The sequence below is a fragment of the Balaenoptera acutorostrata genome, chromosome 3 (assembly GCF_949987535.1).
Source record: "Balaenoptera acutorostrata chromosome 3, mBalAcu1.1, whole genome shotgun sequence".
NCBI lineage: Eukaryota > Metazoa > Chordata > Mammalia > Artiodactyla > Balaenopteridae > Balaenoptera > Balaenoptera acutorostrata.
This window is the reverse complement of record NC_080066.1, coordinates 93,724,986-93,749,170: the sequence shown is the minus strand read 5'-3', so window position 1 is coordinate 93,749,170 and position 24,185 is coordinate 93,724,986. Positions and strand designations below refer to the sequence as shown.

The 24,185-nt window shown below is 53.8% G+C and overlaps 1 protein-coding gene across 2 annotated transcripts; it reads left to right on the top strand.

The window, feature by feature from the left end:
- Window positions 1-3,447: 3,447 nt before the first annotated feature.
- On the top strand, window positions 3,448-23,810 carry MAP1A (microtubule associated protein 1A). 2 transcript variants are annotated; one of them, XM_057544087.1, is made up of 7 exons: window positions 3,448-3,706; window positions 4,666-4,767; window positions 12,704-12,786; window positions 13,065-13,205; window positions 13,432-21,526; window positions 21,681-21,901; window positions 22,238-23,810. In XM_057544087.1, the coding sequence occupies exons 1-7, from the start codon at window positions 3,469-3,471 to the stop codon at window positions 22,391-22,393; spliced, it is 9,036 nt and encodes a 3,011-aa protein (XP_057400070.1). In that variant the 5' UTR covers window positions 3,448-3,468; the 3' UTR covers window positions 22,394-23,810. The 2 variants fall into 2 exon arrangements, with proteins under 2 accessions (XP_057400070.1, XP_057400071.1); XM_057544088.1 differs by lacking the exons at window positions 3,448-3,706; window positions 4,666-4,767 and adding an exon at window positions 9,600-9,659.
- The last annotated feature ends 375 nt before the right edge of the window (window positions 23,811-24,185 follow it).

Below are 24,185 nucleotides of genomic sequence, written 5' to 3'. Positions count from 1 at the left end.
GCTATTCATGCTAAGAAGTGACCCTATGGTTGCTGGTATGTATTATGATCATAGCATTTTCCCCAAAAGCCAAGGATAAGCTTCTGACACATCAATCCTGTAATCCAACACACCTCTCTCTGTGTAAAGAATGCTTTATAGGCAGAACTGAGTACAGGATGGGAATGTGAGCTGCATACACCTCCTTTTGGATATTTTGGCTGATGAGACCATGCAATCCAGCAGAGCAGACTGGAATTCTGCCAAACGAGCTCATATCCCCAGAAAAACTAATGACATTCACTGGGCTAGCAGGGAGGAGCCAGTATTTTTTCTTTATGAATTATCAGAGCTAGCTTAAGTCCTATGGAGACCCTAAGCATTGAAAGGATTATGGTACCTTCCTCTCCCACACATACATAATTCAGAATGAGTGTAATTAATTCCAATAAATTTCTGATTTTCTCATGAGGACAACTTCAATAATTGAAATACCAAAAATGAAATTATTTCCACAAAAAATTTAGAGATGCCCCTCCTACTTTGTTAAGCATGTATATGATTTACCTGTTGGGTATTTATCACTATATATTATGAACTGACGAAAGTCTGGGGGCTGAGAATCCCTTAAGTGGCTTAAACTTAGCCAAGGATACCATTACCTTTCAAACCATTTATGATCCATAATATCTTCTGCCTTGTGCCCACTCCAGTGCATACCCAAGGAAAGAGCCTGTAATACCGTCTTCCTTTTACACCCCCTCTAACTTCCTTTTTCAGTGATGGATCCCTAGAGACCCCTTCCACAATTCAAGGGTCCTTCATCACAAATAGTTTGGAAAGCATTGGTTGTAACTGCTATATCTACCAATGCTGTATGACAAGAGTGTGGAAGAGAATACAGAATAGGAGAGTTCCCAAAAGATCATACCTAGTCAGTTCAAGGGGTAAACAGGAAAATGAAATACTGCAGTGGGCTCTATAACCACCACACACTACTGCATGTGCCTCACAATCATGTATATCATATGTTCTCAAATGGACGGGTCTTTGAATGCTCCTGCCACAGCAAACTATTCCTAAACACAAAATAGGGCTTCATATACTTCTCAATTCATGTATAAATGTATTTCTTTAAAGATTTTATTCAGCTTTCGATGCATTGTACGTATGTCCATCAGTGTTTTCTGTCTTCAGTTGTAAAATTCTGGAGCATAGATGCTAACACTCCACAGTTTTCTTTTAGTACTATCGTAACCCGTGTTTGCAGCTCTAATTATTATTATTATTTTTTAAATTTATTTATTTATTTATTTATTTTTGGCTGCATTGGGTCTTCAGTGTTGCACACGGGCTTTCTCTAGTTGCGGCGAATGGGGGCTACTCTTTGTTGCAACGCGCAGGCTTCTCATTGCCGTGGCTATTCTTGTTGCGGAGCAGAGGCTCTAGGCACGAGGGCTTCAGTAGCTCTGGCTCGCGGGTTCTAGAGCGCAGGCTCAGTAGTTGTGGCGCACGGGCTTAGTTGCTCCGCGGCATGTGGGATCTTCCCGGACCAGGGCTCGAACCCGTGTCCCCTACATTGGCAGGCGGATTCTTAACCACTACACCACCAGGGAAGTCCCCTGCAGCTCTAATTATTTAAAAAGCCAATTCTAGCAGGGTCTGAGATCACAGGCCTGAATTTCTGCCCCTACCATCTGATCAGTGTGTGGTCCTTCTCTATACCATTCATATCTATTGTCTAACCTCTTTGTCAGACTTGATGAAAGCAGAGCCTATGGTTAACTGCTGCTGACCATTATACTGAGGCCCTGTGCTAGTTAAAGGTTTCATCTCTACAGTTGCTATGGTAACTATCCCCTTCCTCTCCCTACAACCTATTCTGGCTCTGTCTCCACGTGGCACTCTCTTCTGATTGCAGAAGAGGAGGCTTGCACATCTCTCTGTGCTCTTTGCCAGATTCAGATCTGCAAATGGCGGGGTGGAGGTGTAGCACAGCATTGTCTCATGCGTCATATAGGGTGAGGCATCCCCACCGTCTTATGTTCTGCCAGTACTATTTCTCCCTCTCTGCTACAAAAAGGATTTTCAGGGCCCTGTCCATTTTTAAAAACTGAGATGTAATTGACATATTATGTTCATTTCAGGGAGGGCCCCAATACCCAAATTGGAGAATGGATTGGATATTTTGCTAAATACATGTTCCATGATAGGAACCAGGACTGCTGTGAGGTACTCAAAATGCAGACACTGTCCAATCCTCCTCAGGGCCTCCAGAGAGGAGGTGGATGAGAACGTGGTTCACATGCAGCCTTGCTGAATCAGGTGCCGTGCTCCTTTCTTCCCTGTACATCCGGAAAGTATAAGGCAAATGGGACCCCAAAAAGTGCTGCTGGAGCCCTAGGGTGAAAGACAGGTTCTGTCTGATACATACACATACAGAATGATTCAGTATCCTGTGTAAAAGAAGACACTGGAGTGCAGAGTAGGTGGTGGAGACACACTGAGGAAAGGGGGAGGGTAGACTTACATCACCACACCATTTTTACAAGGATGTTCCAGTCAGTCATAAAACGGTGCCAGCCTCTTCAGTCCTCTTTCACATCCCCTGGTTTTTCTTTTGTTTTGGTTTTAATTTTGGAAGGGCCAACCTCTTCACTGGTTCAAACATTGCCCCTTCTATTTTGAGAATTCCCTGGGGGAAGTAATACCATTGTCTCCCAAGGTTACCCAACTCACTGTGTCACATTACTTGCAGTTGGGTAGGTCTTTCCTGGGTTTTACTCAAACCCCCCTTGCTGCAGTCTGAGCTCATTGCACTCAGCAGAGATGGCGATGAGCCAACCACTATCTTCGGAATAACAACTCACCAGGGACTCAGGGCCGGAAGGTCATTCTGTCCCTCCAATACTGCACAGCCTTCCAGAGCACACCCAGGGCCTGAGGCAATGAGGATAGGAACACCGAGGACGCAATGTAGGACCCTGGCAGGCAGTGACAGAAGGAAAAAAAAAAAAAAAAAAAAAGCTCCAGACAATGATAATACAGACACACCGACAAAGAACGATGCACCCAAACAAACTAGAGGCAGAGAGGGACAAGATGGCTCCCCTCAGTTCAGGCGAGGCTGCGGAATTGCCAGACAGCACTTATCCGGGAAATATCCTAACTAGAAGCTTCTTCTGGCGCCGAGGCAATAGACTCGCCCTTCCACCCGGCTCTCGGAGCCCCCATCCCTACTCAAGTCGGAGTGGGAGCTCCCTCTGGAAAACGAGTGGGGGCGAAGGGGGACAGCCACGCCCCCGCCCCCCCCAGGCACAGCGAAACCGCAGAGCCGGAGCACGCGGCCCCAGCCCGGCCCCTGCGGCGCCACCGGTCCGCCCCCCGACAGGCAGCAGCCAATGAGCGGCTCCTGCCGCCGGCCTTTAAGAACCGCGCGCACTCTCCCTGCAGCGGATGCTGCCGGCCTAGCACTCCAACGGAGTTTCCATGGAGACCGAGGCTGGGCCCTGGCGGCCTTTCGACGTTGCCATGGAGACAAGTCCCGGGCTAGGGCTCCGAAGCTCCGGCTCTCCGCTGGCTCAGAACCCAGCGGAGCCGCTGTGCGAGGCCGGAGCCGCGGTGGCGGCGGCACGCTGGGACCTGCGGAAACACTCTTTGCTCATCGTGATCGGCGATATCGGTACAGAGAATCAGCTGAGGGCCGTTCGGGCCCACCTTGAGCAAGGTGAGCTTGCTGTTCTGGCTGCGCTCGGGACATCCTCCATCCCGTGCTTCTCTGCCATGTGCATCCTCCATCCCTAGCGTGCACTTCCTGAGATCTGCGCACCCTGTTAATCTGAATCATCAGCCCCTGTCACCTGCATCTTCTGTGTCACGCGTTCATATCCTCCCAAGCTGCCAACATCTCACATCTCCATCCTTCCCGCACACCCCATGGCGTTCCGCAATCTCCCTGAGGCAGGGGGGAGCGTGGGGGAGGGGGGGGCTGGGCAGTGCCTGGGTGGGGGGCCCTCTGGTTACACCCCTCTCTACTGCAGTGTCTTGGGCCAGAGGTCCTGAAAGTCGTCACCATCCCCTGGAGAGTCCATGTCCCTACCTTAGTTTCTTCTTTAGGGCGTCTGAACAGGAACAGGGTGCGTTTTGAACGCCGCAGACAAATCTCAAATATCCCAGTGCCAGCGGCCAACCTGAGAGAGTGACCTTCGTGGCCACAAGCTCCTCAGTCCTCCACTGCCTGTGGCGCAGTGCTGCGAAGCCACCTGCGGGTGGAAGCATGCCGCGGGGGAGTGGAGGCAAGGAGGGGGCCACAGAAGGAGAGTTTAGAATCCTACTTACCTGTATCGGGAAGGCAGTCCCTAGTATCTGGGAATGGGCCCTTGGGTGTCACTTCTATCACAATTGGGCAACTGCGCAAGAAAATTCCTACATACAAACTCATTAATGACCAAATTTAGCCTAAACTCTGCCCTTCTCCCTCTGGCTCAGCAAAGCCCAAGAAAGGCACAGTATGGGAGCTAGACATAGGCACTAGCCACATTTCTTAAAGATATTAGTGAGGCTGATCATGGCAGCCATCCTTATCCCCTCCCTCTCCTTACCCCTTCTGTGAGCTTGGAAATGCTCCCACAAGTCCAATCCCTCTGACCTTATCTAGGTCTCTCTTTGTTTCTTTTTCTCTCACAGGGATTCTCTCCTGGAACATTGATTTATCATCCATTGACTTGAACCAACAATTGAGACTCTTCATTACCCGGCACCTAGCTCACTTCTCCTCAGAGGTCAAAGGTTAGGAACCAGTGTCATTTGTCTCAGTCCTTTGGGTGAGGGCTGGTCACAGAAGAGCAGAAGTCCAGTCTCCCTGGCAGAACTGGTCTTGTGGGAAGTTTGGGTCAGGGAGGAGGGAGGGACTCCTGAGCGGAAAGTTGTAAAGCTCTTTAGCTATCCTATCCCCACATACCCAGTACACTTCGCAGACAGATGGTATGATGGTGGAGGAAGCCTGGAGAACATAATTTCTACCTGAGAAGAGGGTGGTTTATGGACAGCCACTGATGTGCAGTAAGGGAATGTGGTACCTCTTGAGTGATCAGTCATCTCCCAAGTTAAAAATCACTTTTTTTGTTTGTTCCCCTTTCTGTATGCCCTGGCCTCCTTGCTTCCCTTTGCAGAGACCCTTGAACCTCCCACTCACCTTCCCAGATCCTTGCTTAGCACTTTCCCTCAGGCTGCACAGCCTATCCTCCAGCTTTCAGGGTTTCTGGCTCCTTTGGCTCAGTCAACAGATGTCCAGAGCAGAGCAGAAACCTTGTACTAAAGGCTGATGAGCACCATGAAATCCAGAGTGGAAGCAGGGTTTCCTGGATTTACTGCTGCAAGAACTAGTCATACTTTGAGGTTTGGCACTGAGATCAAAGTTCACAGGATGCAGCTTCCCATTCTGCTGTGTGGGAGAAATGATCAGGAATCTCAGAAAATAATATTTTAGGAGTTATTATTCCACGACAATATCTGTGGGGAGACTGCAGAAAGTCCTACACACCATTATAAAAGTGCTGGGCATCTGCTCATGTTATTGGTAAATGTTGACAAACCAATTCATACACCAGTGTCTTTACGGAATATAAATCCACCCAACTCAACAGTCACTGCCATCAAATGACTGAATTCGTATCTTATACAGATAATTCTCAATTATCCAGCATAATAGATAGTCACTTCCCTTCTTTTCCTGCTCCTCCTGCTAACTGCCACATGGTTGGTCACTTCCCTGATCACCTACTCCTCTGCTGCTCCTGGAGAGAGAAGACATGGTTAATATGACTAATGCTCCATTATCTTAGGAATATGTGCAGCATTTTTAAAATGTTAGGCTGGCATCTTCTTGATGTGACTGGCTTCCTATGAAGGTAACCAGTCACTGTTTTGAGACTGCCTTCTGTTTAGTGTTACTCATTTCATGGCTTCCTCCATTAGCTCTAATAATTTTAAAATCAACAGTTTTACCACTTTATTAATCCTAGGAGCTTTGGTGCAAGGCTGGATAAAGGGACAGCAGCTTGAAATTAATGACTGAAGTTTGGGGAGTATCTGCTGATGTTATTAATTCACACTGAATTCTCCAACCTTGTCCTTTTAGACATGGATGTAAGAGTAGGATGCTTTCTGGAATGATGTAAGAATGAACAGAACTTAAACCAAAACACCTAGCCATTCTTCAGATTAAGATTTGGGGATGCTTGGGAAAACACTTACAGGGAGATGCATAGTTACTCTCAGGGACCTCTCAGAAACATGCACTGATATACAAGCACCTACTAGATCTTTTCAAGCAAAGAGTTTTACCATGGTGTCCTCAATGGGCTTAGGGCCATTATACCCAAGATCAGGGCTTACTTTTGAGTTTTCTTAGGTTTGGACATTTTCATGGTGGCCTGTCTATGTCCCTGGAGAATAGTGGAGAATTTCCTGGAAAACCCCACAAGGCCCAAGACCGCCACAGCCCCACCCCTGCTGGCTCCTCTTTCAGCTGTCCCAGCAGACAACAGCCCAGAGCAGCTGCAGACACTTCCCCTCCCTTCAGCCTCCATTAGTGGGGAGGCAGAGGGAACCAGGCTGCTGGGATGGGCTCAATGGAATATGCTAGTACCTTATGATTTAATCCTTTCTGCCCACCCCATAGGCTGGGCCACCATCCCTCTCACCTCTCCTCAAGCCCTGGGCCAAAATGTTGAAAAGGAGGACAAAAATTTATCTGGCTGTGATAGGGAGAGCGTAATCATTCCTGCCACTACCCCCCTACACACACACACACACACACACACACACACACACACACACACACACACACACACACACACACACACACACACACACAGAAAAGGAGGGGACCCTTTGATAGAGCGTCAGTGGCCCAGCTCCTTCTAGTGGTCAAATGTGGTAAAGGCTTTCCAAGGTGAATTTGCACCACTTTTGTCTCCAGTGGTGACTTGGAGCCTTCCTTTCTAACACCTGCAAAAAAATCTGGAGCTTCTAAGCATTTTAAAACAAACCCAGAAACGATTAGAACAGTGGGAAACTGAGCTTAAATGACACTCTAATACTACTTCTACTATTCGGCACATATAAGAAAGGGAGAGGGCTTCATAATTTATAATTCATGATGGATATTCTAGGACTAAAAAAACACAGGCTGGAGGACCAGTTTGGAAGCCTTCTGTCTGACTCTGCATCACCACTGATGCACTCACTCAGGAAGTGTTAGTTCCTTTACTTCTGCAAACATGAAGACTATTCTGAATTAATACAACAGCTCATTGGACCCTAGAACTGGGTTTTGCATTGCTGTCAGAAATGGGAAAGGAGGGACATGAAGAGTATTTTAAGTCCCTTCCTGCAGGGCACCTCCCAGGCACCTGGGTTTACCTGGGACCTAAGTTACTCTAGAGTTGAGATTCTGGTTTAGGATTTCCCTGATCACCTAGGTGACCTCTCATAAGTCTTCCACAAAAGGGAGACAGACTTCCAGTGGTATTTGTGCATTGCAGGTTTAGGATTCTAGGAATGAAGGACTTTTTCATCTTCTATGTCATTCACTCCTCATAGCATTATTGGAGGATGGTACTAATATTACACTCATTTTATAATTCAGGAAGCAAGCTTTCAGAGGGCTTAAGTGGCTTGTTGAAAAGCATGATTAGTAAAAAAATGGTAGAGAGGGGTCTCAAATCCAGGACTTGCGATCTCACTTTGTGTCTGAGCTCAGGCCTCCCTCTCATCTTTGGCGTCTCACCATTTCATTGCAGCAGAGCCAAGGAACACAGCGGGTGGAGGTGTGGTTGTGGTGGGTGGCTGTTCAGAGGGTGAGGGCTGAAGGAAAACTCCACTGGGAGTTGGAACCTTGCCCAGGGTGTGGCCCTTGGGGGTAACAGCTGAGAATAAGGGTGGGCTCTGTGTTGGGCTGAGAAATGTTATTTTGTTCTCAAGCTACATGTCTACTCAAGTTTCCCTTTTTGCACACTCCAGAAAGCTCCAGAAAGCAGGGAGGAGATGGAAGGTTTGAGGTGGGAGGAAATAAGAACTATGAAGTTGCAGAAAGGAGGTGTTTCCCCTTTGTGATGTTCGGAACTCAGCCTGCTTTGTGTTGTATATCTCTGTAGCTGGCCTCCTCTATCCAAGTGGGGCTGTTGCCATGTTGCTGCTTTGTATCCCCGGACCTCAGCAAGGATTCCTCCCCCTCTGGAGTCCCCCTCCCCCCTTGCACTGGTGACTCAGCTCCTCCTCTCCTCTGGTGGCAGTTTAGGGGGGATGGGGATGCTGAGAGCAGAGACTATTTTGGCTTCTCTGACCTTCAAAAGCAGCTCTTGGCAGCCAGGGGCAAGGGTGGGGCTGGTGCTGGGCTAAGAGTGGGTGGATGTCATTGTGAGGAAGGCAATAGCAATCGGCCAGGACTGGGGAGGGTTGATGGAAGGGAAGAGGGCAGGGAAGGACTATGTGGGAACATGAGCATTGCCCTGTTGGAACTAAGTGCTGGAGCTCTCCAGGTCCTCTCTTTGAGTCCTAGAGCATGTGTCACCAAATCTGAGACAGGGGTAGAGACTAAGGGAAACAGGGCCAATATTAGAAGGATTAAGATCCTATAAAATGGAGACATCAAAGAGACATAGCAAAGTGCAGAGACAAGGAGAACAGGGACCCAACACCCTACAAAGTCATTACAAGATCTTTTTAGTCCGAAGAGTACTTTCTGTGACATTTAATAATTGGCCTAGAGTAAGAAAATCTTGTACGCCTGGGGCCCTGGTGATATTCCTTCATCCCTTTAACTATTTCACTGAAAGGCAGAAAGTGCCCTGAATCTTCAGAAAATGCCTCTTCATACCCAGTGACCAAGAATCCCAAGCATCAGTGCCTGTGTGGCTGCTGTGCTGTGCTGCATCGGCACAGAATTGTATGCGGTCTTAGGGCCCCTGTGCCCCACCCCCGATGGGCTAGAGATGGACCAAGGACCATGTGTCCACTCCAGAATTTCAAACTACCCTCCGACCTAAAATGAGACTTATTTCTGCACTCCCACCCCATTTCTACAGCTGTGGCTCAGAAGCCAGCAGAGCTCAGCGCAACTCCCTCCCTTCAGTCGTCCCCAGCCTTCTCAAGTAGTCCCCCCTCACTCCTACCCCATGCTTTCAGGCCCCCAGCCTCTTTGTCTCCTGCTCCTCCAGGGATTGAAGGTCACTCCCCGAGTCTGAGGGGAGAGGCAGCAGATGGTTCCGGAGAGAAGGGGGAGGGCCCAAGCAGCCCATACCTCCTATGTCCCCCCAGTGTGTAGCACAGAGCTTTGGTCTTTTGGCTGATGCTAAAAGAATATTTCTTAACTAAGCGGGGTTGGGGGAGAAGGGCCCTGTGGGCCATTGGAGACCACCCTGGCTCTGAGCTGCTAGACAACTCCTCAGCTCCCAGCCAAGCAGAAGCACCAGAGCACTGACATTGTGAAGGCAAAGAAACAGTTAAGTCTCCAGTGCCTCGTCATGGACCAGCCCCTCTTCCCCGCCCTGGCGCCGCCCTCACCATCAAGCGCCCCCCCCCCCACTCCCACCCCTAGTGCCGCAGACTCTTCCCTGAAGCTGCCGGCGGAGGCCGGAGCCACAGCCTCGATGAGGGTCTCTCTCCCACACCCCAGGGTAAGAACCGAACCGAACCAAAGGGCTTGGCGTGGGGCACGGGGGATGCTGTGATAGGGAGGTGGGATGCGGGTAATGGGAAGGGAGTTGATACTTCATCGGGTATGTCTGGAACTAGCCCAGCGGGGGTGGGCAGGGTGGGGGGTACAGAGAGAGGAGATGGACTGGCTGTGGGGCCAGCCTGGACCCAGAACCAGGCGGAGGCCAATGGGGCCGGGACCGTGACAGGCCACCTCTCGGGCTGAGCTGGGCTGAGCTGGCAGCCAGCCGCCTAGGGGCAGCCGCAGAGGGTGGTGTCTCTGGCTCTGCCCCGAGGCCTGGGGCTCTGGTGGCGTTTGGGGGCTCTGTCTTTGGTAGGGGCACAAGAATCTGAGGGAAAGGCGGATGTTATGGGAAGGCACCTGATGGGAGGGTCTCTGGGTGTCAGCTGCTAGATTGCTCAGCTGCTCCTATGCTGGGGGGTGAACGGGACTGCGAGTTTTTGCCAAGTATGGGAAGGTGGGGACACTATGGAAAAGAAGGAAGGAAAGGGTCATTAAGACGTGGCATGCGCCTCCTCACAGACCAACCTATTTGCAGCGTGCTCCCCACACCCATTCCCTGCGACGAGCTTGAAACTTGGGCTGCGAGCCCCCCTTTCTGGCTCCCTCCGGGGATGGAGAGGCCGCTCCGGAGATTGAGAGCACTCCCTCCCCAGCAGCTGCCCCGCATTCCCCGTCCTGTCAACCCCACAGGTTCCCAGTCACGCCCCCCCCACCTCATCTCTGCTTCCCTTCCCAAGATGGGGGCTCTGAACAGAGAAGCCAGTTCCTTCTCCCTCTCTGCGTCCCCCCCTCCCCGCCCCCCGTGTAGAGGCAGCCAAGAAAATGACTTGTCATGCTGGGGGGGGATGGGGGTGGGGGCGGAGCTGGAGCCTGAGCTCAGCGCGCACACTCACACTCGCTCACACACTGCGGCAGACTGCAGCTGCCCGGGCGCCCCCCCCCCCTCCCCGGCCGCCTCCCTGCGGAGACACCTGCCCTCCCACCCACTCAGCCTCAGCACCCGCAGCCCACCCCCCAGCCCCATCTCTGGCAAAGGGACGGGCCCCTGCCTCACCAGGTGTCCTCTCCGAAGAAGGAGGAAAAACAAGTCAATTGCCTTCAGTGGGATTGCGGGGTGCGTAGAAGAGAGAAACAGGGCTTTCCCCCAGGCCTGAAAAGGGGGAGCACAAGGTGTAAACCATGTAGTTGCCAGTCACAACCGGAGAGCACGTGGCTGAGGGGTAGGGTCTTGCGCCAAGGCAAGTACTGGGATCAGAGAAGTCTAGTGGTTATAAGCCAGTCTAGGGGACTGCAGGGAATGGTAGACTGGGGAAGGCGGGTAGTAGATAGAAAGCAAATCCATCCGTACCCCAGATCTTTCTCTTTCTGGCCCTCCTAGCTCAAATGTGTGACCTTGTGTGTTCGTGTTGTGTGTCGCGAGTGGGTGTTGGGGGAGAGGAACTGCCCTTCTAAGCTAAACTGCTTAGAGCCAGCCTAGGGCCGGCCGCTCCCCGAACCATGGTATATCCCTCATCCCTCACCTGCCCAAGCCCTGCCCATGCATGTCTCTGAGGTGGTTCTCATCCTCTGAACTGACCTCAAAGTGTCCCTCAACTCCCAAGTTAATAGAAGAGAACGCTTGAACTCCTCATGGGCCCCACCTACCCTGTGCGGGGCTTGGTCTTCCGACACCATCCCTAGTTCATTTCCCCCGCAGCTGCAACTGCAGCCCAGTGCTGCCAGATCTGCCCGATCCTGGCACCATCGCTCTTCCGCTTAACAAAGGCCCTGGCCCCAGGGTCCTCTTGTCTGAGCCCCAGAAAGAGGAGAGAGCGCTGGGTCACAGAAGAGGGTCTGGGGGACAGGTTATGTGTCCTCCCACCAATATCCTCCAGACAGCCCACTCCCCAGACCATCTGTTCAACTCCATGTTTGTAAGGTAACTCCACTGTGTGCTGCAGTTGGTAAGGGCAGGAACGGGATGGCAGCATCCTTCTTCAGGATCTCCTGTCTAACCTGGCACTTTTTTTCTTTGCTGCATTGCTTGGTGTTTCATGTGAGCCTGGATAAGGGAAGTAGAGAGGGGATTTGACGGTGTATTATGTTCCTCCATAGCCTGGGGAACACTCTGAACCTCTCCTGCCTTATCTGTTTCTTGTTTGTGAATCCCAGACTCCCCTCTCCATGACAGAAGGCCCACAGGAGAGGTGCAAGGATGAGAGGAGAAACTGTTTGAAAGGGATGGGCTGTGGGGAGTGAACCAGGTCTTTCTGGAGCCTGGGGACATGAAGGTGAGGTGGGAGGGGGAGCTGTGAAACCTTTGGTGGTGGAAACAGTATGATTGTGTGCATGTTTGTGAGTGCAGGCTCGGCCTCGGAGGAACCAGAGCACAGGACAAGAGGTCCTATTTCTCCTCTGCATTGTAACCAACCCCCAAGGGTTTAGATGGCGCAGACTTCTCTGAGTCTTTTGGAATGGGACTTCTGGCCTTGGATGGGGGTTTGAAAGGAGGATGAAGAGTCTGTACTCACTGCACAGAAGCGCCCGTCTCATTTCCAGGCACTCTGGCAAGAAAGCCCAGGGCAGAGGCAAGATAGTGAGGACGGAGCTGAGTGAGGATCATCCTCTGAGAGGCCCTCCCTTCAGCTGAGCCCCCCCATCCCCAGGCAGCACCAGGAGCTTAGTGCTCGAGAGGGACAGACAGGGACAAAAGGTTCTTGTCTCCAGGGCAGTCTGAGGCAGGAGTTCCAGGCAGAGGGGGTGGCAGATGAAGGGAGGGAGAAGACAGCCATTATGGGAGAGGGGAGGAGGAAACCCTGAAAGGGAAGGGCTGCAGGAGCCAGTCCCTAGACCTTACTCAGCAGTAGCCAGAGCGGCAGGATCTCAGGATAAGCAGGCTTCTCTTTCCCCTAAGCCCCGTTTTCTGACAGTGCATTCTTTCCTCTCCTGCCCTACACAATGCCTCTCCATTTTAGTCTATACCCACTTCCTTCGATACAAATTCCTGCATCTCTCCCTCAGGCCAGAGGACCCTCTGCCACCAGAGTGAGATCCTAGAGACCATCGTCCTGGTAAACCCCAGTGCCGACAGCATCAGCTCCGAGGTAAGGCCAGGGCCTGTGCTTTGCCATGAGGGCCTGCCGAAAGTGCCGTAACCCACCCTTGCCAGTGCTACTGCTGTAAGGCCAGGAATTCCCGGACTTGGCTTTGAGCCATCCTCTCTCTGCCATCTAAGCTGCCTCACAATCCCAGCCCCATCCTGGAGGTGCTGTGGGGCTACCAGTGGGGAGCGTGTCCTTGCAGAACTGAGGGGGACCAGGAACATTCTGTGCCCTTCCCTGGGCTTCCTCTCTCTGTGACCAGTCCTCTCCTTCCACTGTAGGTTCACCACCTCCTTAGCAGCCCATCAGCTCACAAACTACTGATCTTGAGTGGGCAAAGTTTAGAGCCTGGGGGAGACCTTATCCTACAGAGTGGCACCTACTCCTATCAAAACTTTGCCCAGGTCCTTCACAACCCAGAGGTAAGTTCTATGTCTGAGTGTCTAGGAGGAATGGAACATGGGGTAGGACTAGAGCTGCGGGGAGGGATCCAAGGAAGGGAAAAATCCCACATTCCTTGACCACCAGGGATGCTGGCAGAATGGTAGGAGATCACCTCAGAGAGAGATGGAGATTAGCAGATTCAGTCTGAGTTGGGTTGCGATAACCCCAATGACCTGATCAGCCTTCTATCTCCCTTTCATCTAGATTGCCCAATTGCTCAGCAATAGAGACCCTGGGATCCAGGCTTTCCTCACTGTGTCCTGCTTAGGGGAGGGTGATTGGAGCCACCTGGGACTATCCACTTCCCAAGAGACCCTGCACCTCCGGCTAAACCCTGAGCCCATGCTGCCCACCATGGATGGCGTGGCTGAGTTCTCCGAGTACGTCTCTGAGACCGTGGATGTGCCATCCCCCTTTGACCTGCTGGAGCCCCCCACCTCAGGGGGCTTCCTCAAGCTCTCCAAGCCATGCTGCTACATCTTCCCGGGCGGCCGCGGAGACTCTGCCCTCTTTGCCGTTAATGGTTTCAACATCCTGGTGGATGGCGGCTCTGATCGCAAGTCCTGCTTCTGGAAGCTGGTGCGGCACCTGGACCGCATTGACTCCGTGCTGCTCACACACATCGGGGCAGACAACCTGCCAGGCATCAACGGACTCCTGCAGCGCAAAGTGGCAGAACTGGAGGAGGAGCAGTCCCAGGGCTCTAGCAGCTACAGTGACTGGGTGAAGAACCTCATCTCCCCCGAGCTTGGAGTCGTCTTCTTCAACGTGCCCGATAAGCTGCGGCTGCCTGATGCTTCACGGAAGGCCAAGCGCAGCATTGAGGAGGCCTGCCTCACTCTGCAGCACTTAAACCGCCTAGGCATCCAGGCCGAGCCCCTCTACCGTGTGGTCAGCAACACCATCGAGCCGCTGACCCTCTTCCACAAGATGGGTGTGGGCCGCCTGGACATGTACGTCCTCAACCCTGTCAAAGATAGCAAGGAGATGCAGTTCCTCATGCAAAAGTGGGCAGGCAACAGTAAAGCTAAGACAGGCATTGTGCTGGCTAATGGGAAGGAGGCTGAGATCTCGGTGCCCTACCTGACCTCCATCACTGCTCTGGTGGTCTGGCTACCAGCCAACCCCAGTGAGAAGATTGTGCGTGTGCTTTTTCCAGGGAATGCTCCCCAGAACAAGATCTTGGAGGGCCTGGAAAAGCTTCGACACCTGGACTTCCTGCGCTACCCCGTGGCCACACAGAAGGAGCTGGCCACTGGGGCTGTGCCTGCCAACCTCAAACCCAGCAAAATCAAACAGCGGGCTGATAGCAAGGAGAGCCTCAAGGCCACAACCAAGACAGCTGTGGGCAAGCTGGCCAAACGGGAGGAGGTGGCCGAAGAGGGAGCCAAGGAGGCCCGCTCAGAACTGGCCAAGGAGTTAGCCAAGACAGAGAAGAAGGTAAAGGAGTCATCTGAGAAGCCCCCAGAGAAGCCTGCCAAGCCTGAGAGGGTGAGGACAGAGTCGAGTGAGGCACTGAAGGCAGAGAAGCGAAAGCTGATCAAAGACAAGGTGGGGAAGAAGCACCTGAAAGAAAAGATATCAAAGCTGGAAGAGAAAAAAGACAAAGAGAAGAAAGAGATCAAGAAGGAGAGGAAGGAGCTCAAGAAGGATGAAGGAAGGAAGGAGGAAAAGAAGGATGCCAAGAAGGAGGAGAAGAGGAAAGATACCAAACCTGAGGTCAAAAAGATTTCCAAGCCAGACCTGAAGCCCTTTACCCCTGAGGTACGTAAGACCCTCTACAAAGCCAAGGCCCCTGGCAGAGTCAAGATGGAGAAGAGCCGGGCTGCCCGTGGGGAGAAGGAGCTGTCCTCTGAGCCCCGGACACCCCCAGCCCAAAAGGGGGCTGCACCATTTCCAACAAGGGAGCTGGCCTTGTCTTCACCAGAGGATCTCACACAGGACTTTGAGGAGTTGAAGCGTGAGGAGTCGGGGTTGCTGGCTGAACAAAGGGACACAGGACTAGGAGAGAAACCACTCCCCCCAGACACTGCAGAGGAGGGACTCCCAAGCACAGCGGCCCCGGGGGCACCACCCTCTGTCCCAGGGCTGGAACCAGAAGAGCCTGTGATAAAGGAGAAAGAGGCTGTCCCAGACATCCCTGAGGAACAAGGCAGCAAGGACAGAGGCCCAGACTCTGGGGCTGAAACAGAGAAAGAGAGAGCTCCCTGGGAGGAAAAGAAGGCAAAGGAATCAGAGGGGCTCCCCGACAGAACAGAAGCCAGAGAGGAAAGTGAACCTGAGGTAAAGGAGGATGTGATAGAGAAGGCCGAGTTAGAGGAAATGGAGGAGCTGCACCCTTCAGACGAGGAGGAAGAGGAAGAGACAAAGGCTGAGGGTTTTTACCAAAAACATATACAAGAAGCCTTGACGGTAACGCCAAGGGGCAGGGAGGCTCTCGGGGGCCAGGAACTAGGACTCCAAGGCAAGGCCCCTGAGAAGGAGACCTCGTCTTTCCTAAGTAGCCTGGCCACCCCTGCAGGAGCCACTGAGCACGTCTCTTACATCCAGGACGAGACAATCCCTGGCTACTCAGAGACCGAGCAGACTATCTCAGATGAGGAGATCCACGATGAGCCGGAGGAGCGCGCAGCTCCACCTAGATTTCCTACAGGTACCTATGACCTCCCTGGGCCTGAAGGGCCTGGCCCCTTTGAGGCTAGCCAGCCTGCAGACAGTGCCGTTCCCACCACCTCCAGCAAAGGCTATGGAGCACCAGAGGCGGAACTCACCTACCCCCCCAACATGGTGGCCGCCCCTCTGGCTGAAGAGGAGCATGTGTCCTCAGCCACCTCAATCACTGAGTGTGACAAGCTTTCTTCCTTTGCCACATCCGTGGCTGAGGACCAGTCCGTGGCTTCACTCACAGCTCCCCAGACAGAGGAGACAGGCAAGAGCTCCCTGCTGCTTGACACGGTCACAAGCATCCCCTCATCCCACACAGAAGCCACTCAAGGCTTGGACTACGTGCCATCTGCTGGTACCATCTCACCCACCTCCTCACTGGAAGAAGACAAAGGTTTCAAATCACCACCCTGTGAGGAGTTCTCTGTGACTGGGGAGTCAGAGAAGAGAGGAGAGATTGTACGGAGAGGCTTGTCTGGAGAGAGAGCCGTGGAAGAGGTAGAGGAAGAGGAGGAGACCGCAAATGTACAGATGTCTGAGAAACTTCACGGTCAGTATGAACCCATGATGTTTGCTGCCCCTGGGCACGCCCCACATCCAGGGGAACCAGCTGTTGGAGAAGCGGAGGAGCGCTGCCTCAGCCCAGATGACAGCACAGTGAAGATGGCCTCTCCCCCACCATCTGGCCCACCCAGTGCCACCCACACGCCCTTTCATCAGTCCCCAGTAGAAGAAAATTCTGAGCCCCAAGACTTTCAGGAAGCAGACTCCTGGGGAGATACTAAGAGTACACCAGGTGTGGGCAAGGAAGATGCTGCAGAAGGGACAGTCAAGCCAGGGCCTGAAGAGGGCACACCAGAGGAGGAAGGAAAGCTGCCTCCTCCCAGGAGCCCCCAGGCCCAGGAAGCACCCATCAGCATTGTTGGAGGACATGCAGGCTGTACCGTCCAACTGCTGCCAGAACAGGACAAAGCAATAGTCTTTGAGACTGTGGAGGTGGGAGAGCCCACAGGGCCGATTCTGGAAACAGAAGCCCTTCCCAGAGATTTGAGAACATCACACCAAGAACCTGGTGAACCTCAGAAAGATGAGGTGCTCCGGTTTCCTGAGCGAGGCCTCTCCCCTGAAGAGGTGGAGTCCCTCTCTGTCCTCAGCATGGTCTCCCCAGACATTGCCAGCCAAGAAGCCATCCCTAGGTCTCCCTGTGGCCTGACAGAGCAGCACCTACACAAAGACCTTTGGCCACAGGTATCTCCAGAAGACACCCGGTCGCTTTCTCTCTCAGAAGAGAGTCCAAGCAAGGAGACCTCTCTGGATATCTCTTCTAAGCAGCTGTCTCCAGAAAGCCTTGGCACCCTCCAGTTTGGGGAACTAACCCTTGGAAAGGAAGAAAAAGGGCCTCTGATGCAGACTGAGGACACCTCTCACCGCCTAGCCCCTGTGTCTATTCCAGAAGCCCGTGCAGCCACAGTGTCACCTCCCACAGATGGGACCAGTGGATACGCTGCACAGGCAGACGTCACAGATGAGAGCCCTGACGGAAAATTACCTGCCAGCTCCTTCTCTCACTCTACACTGTTGGGAGATGGGAAGCACTCACCTGGAATGATCACAAGCCCTGGTGAACACATTCTGACACCTGAGAGCTCCCTCACCAAGAGTCCTGAGTCCTTGCCAAGCCCTGCCATGGAGGATATTGCCATGGAGTGGGAAGGAAAAGTTCCAGAGTTGAAAGACAGACCCCCAGAGCAGAAGGAGAAGGGACCTGAGCCAAAGGATGAAGTCCTACAGCAGAAGGACAGAAGTCTGGCACAAAAGGATACAGCCATCTGTCAGAAAGATGAGGTTCTGGAAGAAAAGGACAAGGCTGTGGAACAGTGGGATAAGGCTTTGGAACAAAAAGGCAGAGACTTAGAACATAGGGACACAGCCCTGGAACAAAAGGACAAGGCCCTGGAAGGAAAAGACAAAGACTTAGGACCTAAAGACAGAGACTTAGAACAAAAAGATAAGACCTTGGAACAGGAGGACAAGGTCCCAGGAGAGAAAGATGAAATCTTAGAACAAAAAGTCAGAGACTCTGAACATAAAGACAAGGTTCCAGAGGACAAGGTCCCTGAACTGAAGGGCAAGGCCTTAGAACAGAAAGATGAAGCCCCTGAGCAGGACAAGGCCCCGGAACAGAAGGACAAGGCCTTGGAAAAGAAGGACCAGGCTTTAGAACAAAAATACTTGGCCCTAGAACAGAAGGGTGAAGCTCTAGAACAAAACATTAAGGCTGTTGAACAAAAAGACAAGATTCTGGAAGAGAAGGACAAAACTCAGGAGCAGGAGAGTCCTGTGCAGGAGGATGAAACCATGACACTAAAGGAGAAGATCCTAGAGGAAAAATCTCCAGAAAAAGTCAAGGCTGTGGGACAGAAGGAAGAAGCTCTGCTGGAGAAGACCAAAGCTCTGGGGCTGGAAGAGAGCCCAGTGCAGGAGGACAAGGCCCGGGAGCAGGACGAGAAGTGCTGGAAGGAGCAGGACGTGGTCCAGGAGTGGCAAGAAGCATCTCCAGCCAGAGGAGAGCCAGCTGGAGAACAGAAGGAGCCTGCCCGGACATGGGAGGACACATCTCCTGAGCAGGAGGACAGGTACTGGAGGGGCAGGGAGGATGTGGTCCTGGAACAGGACACATACTGGAGGGAGCTGAGCTGTGAGCGGAAGGTCTGGTTCCCTCATGAGCTGGGTGGCCAGGGGGCCCGGCCACGGTTCACAGAAGAGCGAGAGAGCACTTTCCTCGATGAGGGGCTGGATGATGAGCAGGAAGTGCCCCCCTTGGAGCATACACCCAAGAGTCCCTGGGCCTCAGACTTTAAGGGCTTCCAGGAGCCCTCACCACAGAAGGAGCTGGAGGTGGAGCGCTGGCTTGCTGAGTCACCAGTTGGGCTGCCACCAGAGGAAGAGGACAAGCTGACTCGCTCCCCTTTTGAGATCATCTCTCCTCCGGCCTCCCCACCTGAGATGGTTGGACAGAGGGTTCCGCCGGCCACAGGACAAGAGAGCCCTATCCCAGATGCTAAGCCCATGCCACCCATGAGGAATGAGCCCACCACCCCCTCATGGCTGGCTGACATCCCACCATGGGTGCCCAAGGACAGACCCCTGCCCCCTGCACCCCTCTCCCCAGCTCCAGCTCCCCCAACACCTGCCCCACAGCCACTCACTCCTGCGCCCTTCTCTTGGGACACAGCCGAGTATGACAGTGTGGTGGCAGCAGTGCAGGAGGGGGCAGCTGAGTTGGAAGGTGGGCCGTACTCCCCCCTAGGGAAGGACTACCGCAAGGCTGAAGGGGAAAGGGAAGAAGAAGGTGGGGTTGGGGTTCCTGACAGCAGCCCCCGCAGGTCAAAGGTCCCAGAGGCCGGCGAGAGCCATGCCTCTAAGGAGCCCGAGCAGACCGAGCCAGAGCAGAGAGAGCCCACACCCTATCCCGATGAGCGAACCTTCCAGTACGCAGACATCTATGAGCAGATGATGTTCACTGGACTGGGCCCTGCATGCCCCACTAGAGAACCTCCGCTTGGAGCAGCTGGGGATTGGCCCCCACACATCTCAACCAAGGAGGAGGCTGCTGGCCGAAGCACATCTGCAGAGAAGGAGCTTTCGTCTCCTGTCTCACCCCATCGCCTCCAATTCGACACTCCAACCTTCAGCTATGCAGCTCTGGCGGGACCCACCGTACCCCCCAAGCAGGAGCCTGAGCCAGGGCCAAGCGTGGATCCCAGCCTCACCCCACCTGCAATACCCCCCCGTGCTCCTATCCCCCAGAGCAAAGGCCCAAGCCCCCCACTTAATGGTAACATCCTGAGCCGTAGCCCAGATAGGAGAACCCCATCCCCCAAGGAACCAGGCCGTGGTCACTGGGATGACAGCACTAGTGACTTGGAGCTGGAGAAGGGGGCTCGGGAACAGCCTGAGAAAGAGGCCCAGTCCCCAAGTCCCCCACAACCCATGCCTGCAGGCCCCTCCACCTTGTGGCCTGAAAGTGAGGCACATACTAGCCCTTCCTCGGACTCACACCTGGGTCCTGCCCGACCCAGCCTGGACTTCCCTGCATCAGCCTTTGGCTTCTCCTCATTGCAGCCAGCTCCTCCACAGCTGCCCTCTCCAGCGGAACCCCGCTCGGCACCCTGTGGGTCCCTTGCCTTCTCTGGTGACCGAGCTTTGGCTCTGGCTCCAGGGCCCCCCACCAGAGCCCGGCATGATGAGTACCTAGAAGTAACCAAGGCCCCCAGCCTGGACTCTTCACTGCCCCAGCTCCCATCACCCAGCTCTCCTGGGGCCCCTCTCTCCAGTCTGCCGCGACCTGCCTCACCAGCCCTATCTGAAGGCTCCTCTTCTGAGGCCACCACACCTGTGATTTCGAGTGTGGCTGAGCGCTTCCCTCCCGGCCTGGAGGCTGCAGAACAAGGGTCTGTAGAGCTGGTCCCAGGAATGGAACCAGCTGCCCACGGCCTCTGGGACCTCACTCCTCTGAGCCCAGCACCTCCAGCTTCACTGGACTTGGCCCCAGCTCTGGCTCCAAGCCTGCCTGGAGACATGGATGAGGGCACCCTGCCCTGCCGCCTGGAGTGCTCAGGGGCGGCCACCAAGAAGCCAAGCCCCTTACAGGGCCCCTCCAGGGATCGTGCCACCAATGGCCCAACAGAAACCAGCCCCAAGCCCCCAGGCCCTGCCCCAGCTGAGGCTGAGAAAGGAAAGGCTGAGGCCTGCCCCACCTGGGAACGTGGGGCCTGGCCTGAGGGAGCCGAGAGGAGCTCCAGGCCTGACACACTGCTCTCCCCTGAGCAGCCACTGTGCCCTGGAGGGGCCTCTGGAGACCAACCTAGAAGTGTCTCCCCTGAGATGGAGGCTGGGCCCCAGGGATGTGCTGCTGAGCCCCGGCCCCATCGTGGGGAGCTCTCTCCATCCTTCCTGAACCCACCTCTGCCTCGATCCACGGATGACAGTGGCCTCTTAACTGAGGAAGCTCGGCTGGTAGGGAGAGGGGGGCGGCGTCGGGTGGGGGCTGCAGGGGCCACAGGGGGCCCCTGCCCCGTGGCAGATGAGACACCCCCGACGTCAGTCAGCGACTCGGGCTCCTCGCAGTCAGATTCTGACGTTCCACCAGAAACTGAGGAGTGTCCATCCATCACAGCTGAGGCAGCCCTCGACTCAGATGAAGATGGGGACTTCCTGCCTGTGGACAAAGCTGGTGGGTTTAGTGGGACTCACCATCCCAGGCCTGGCCATGACCCACCCCCTATCTCCCAGCCAGACCCTCGCCCATCCCCTCCCCGCCCTGACGTGTGCATGGCTGACCCCGAGGGGCTCGGCTCAGAGTCTGGAAGGGTAGAGAGGCTACGAGAGAAGGAGAAGACACAGGGGAGAGTCGGCCGCAGGGCCCCAGGCAGGGCCAAACCAGCGTCTCCTGCCCAGCGTCTGGATCTTCGGGGAAAACGCTCACCCACCCCTGGTAAAGGGACTGCAGATCGAGCATCCCGGGTGCCACCCCGACCACGCAGCACTCCAAGCCAGGTCACCCCAGCAGAGGAAAAGGATGGACACAGCCCCATGTCCAAAGGCCTAGTCAATGGACTCAAGGCAGGACCAAGTAAGTATAACATGGAAAGTGGGAGAGATTGTGGTTTGGGGCTGGGTGTGGCTGGTCAAGGGCTCCAGTGGAAGAGGGAGGGTGGGAGGGAAGAAGAAGGTTGCCAAAAGAGTTCTACTTTCCCTCTACAATGAGTCCTGTGTTGTCTCTACAGCGGCCTTGGGTTCCAAGGGCGGCTCTGGCCCCCCTGTATATGTGGATCTTGCCTATATCCCGAATCATTGCAGTGGCAAGACTGCTGACCTTGACTTCTTCCGACGAGTGCGTGCATCCTACTATGTGGTCAGTGGGAATGACCCTGCCAATGGCGAGCCGAGCCGGGCTGTGCTGGACGCCCTGCTGGAGGGCAAGGCCCAGTGGGGGGAGAATCTTCAGGTGAGTGGCAAGAAGCACCAAGGAGGTAGTCTGGTCAAGCTTGACTCAGAGGCAGCAATGGAACACAGTCTCTATTTATAAAAGGACTGAGGGGCACTTCCCTGGCGGTCCAGTGGTTAAGACTCTGCGCTTCCACTGCAGGGGGCGCAGGTTCGATCCCTGGTCAGGGAACTGACATCCTGCATGTCGCGCAGCGTGGCCAAAAAAATAAATAAAATATAATAAAATGAAAGGACTGAGCTCTTTCTACGGGAGTGGGACTACCTCCTGGACCATCAGGTGCCCCATCCCCCGACTTCACATCCTCACCTCAGGCATGTCTTGTCTCCCACCTAGGTAACTCTGATCCCTACTCACGACACGGAGGTGACTCGTGAGTGGTACCAGCAGACTCACGAGCAGCAGCAACAACTGAACGTTCTGGTCCTGGCGAGCAGCAGCACCGTGGTCATGCAGGATGAGTCCTTCCCAGCCTGCAAGATTGAGTTCTGAAAGAACCACTCTCCCTTCCCCAAGGATCTGCTCCCCCAGCCCCCTTAGAGAATGGCTACTGCTGAGTCCTTTGGGGTTGAGGGACATGGGAGTTGAGGGGGGCGAGGGGGACAGGATGTCTCGTGGGAACTTGGGCTGGGCTAAACGGGAGGGGTTGTCCCTCCCCTTCATCCATGCCTGAAAGGAGTCTCAAAACCAAAGGTAACAGGATTAGGATAGGGGGAGGGTGCAAAATTAGGATACAAGGTCATCTGATGCCTGAGAACCCTGGAGTGACACCCTCTCTTAGCACTGCCTAATGCTGGTGTTGGGTGGGGAGTGAGGATGGATCTCAGAGAGCAACCTCCTCCCTCATGGAGGGAGATCATATCCCCAACCCCAAGGACCTCTTTATCTTAATCTATGTATTTAGCATCCCAAGGAAGGATTTCCAATAGTAATTTATGTGACCTGGGGGCAGGATACTGTCAGTGAGGTTGCCAGAGCTGCATCCTTTCCTCCATCTCCCATTCCCTTCCCCACCAGAGTCTGGGTCCCAGCAGGGGTCTGGGGGGTACGCTGCTGCTACACTGTCCCACTGCTTCCCTCCGTATCTGAATGTTTCAATCCAAAACTTGAAGCTCTTTTGACCAACAGATTGGTGAGAGAAGAAAGGAGCTTATCCTCCCGGCCCTTGCTTCATACCATTCACATCCCAGAGCTGTGCCCAGACCAGGCCTACTGGGCAGCACAAAGGAGCAAGGAGAGTCCAGCCCCAATCCCAGACTTCTTCCAAGCTCCCTGACCTTATGAAGTTTTCACCCACCCATTCCAACTCTCCTGATCCCTTCTCATACCTGCTTGGCTTATCTGCATGTGGTCACCTGCTGTGGCCTGGTGTGTAATGGGTTAAAAAGCCACTGCCTGACATCCTAACATGTGACACCCCAGCAATGTGTGACTCCCCCAACATTCCACTATGCCATCCTGCAGCTGAAATGGGAACGCTGGCTGCTTTTCCAGCCCCAAACTCTTGGACAGAGGATCTGGGAGGTGGAGGCCATGCCAGAGGACTTGGGGAAAATGAGAGGGAGGAAGGAAAGAGGGAGAGAAAGCTGAGCTAGGTCTTAACTCCTACTGAGTGAGATGAAAACAGGCTGAAAATACCACCCCAGGAGAGGACCTCACCCCAAGCAAGCCAATAAGCAGCCCTGCCAGACTACTTCGGGACTGAGAAATCCAGACGCTCTTCAGGGCTCAGCTTCTCTGCCAAATGACTGTGTGGAAACCAAAACGAGACTGCCTGTGTTCTTCCTAGCTCCCACCCTCTCGTGCTGCTGTGCTCTGCTCCCCCCACCCCCACACGTCCCTGCTACAGTTCCCAGTTGCTGTAACGGAGCCACCTCCAACTCTAACAATAAATCAAGTTCATTACAGACGCTGTAGTGCGGCTTAGGCTTTTTCTGACTCCACACGTTGCTTAGTTGCTGGGCCCTGGCTTCTAACTCTCTGCTTCTACCAGCATGGTCATTTATCTTGATGCTTTTGATGACTGGAAGCAGTTCCAGGACCCAGGGAAGCCAGAGAATATAGGGCGGGTGAAGGGAGAAAATGTTATGGGAAGCCAGCATAATTTCTGAAAATACGTGAGAATGCCCAAGTATGGGTAATAGGAACTGAGGGTGGGGACATACATTTGGTTTGGGGGAGGAAAGAGAGGCAGGGGGCCTCCTGGGAAGGGGAACTGCATACCATGGGGTCAAGAGGTAAGGACCGAATAACCAGCATCAGATACCTTGCATAGGAGAACACC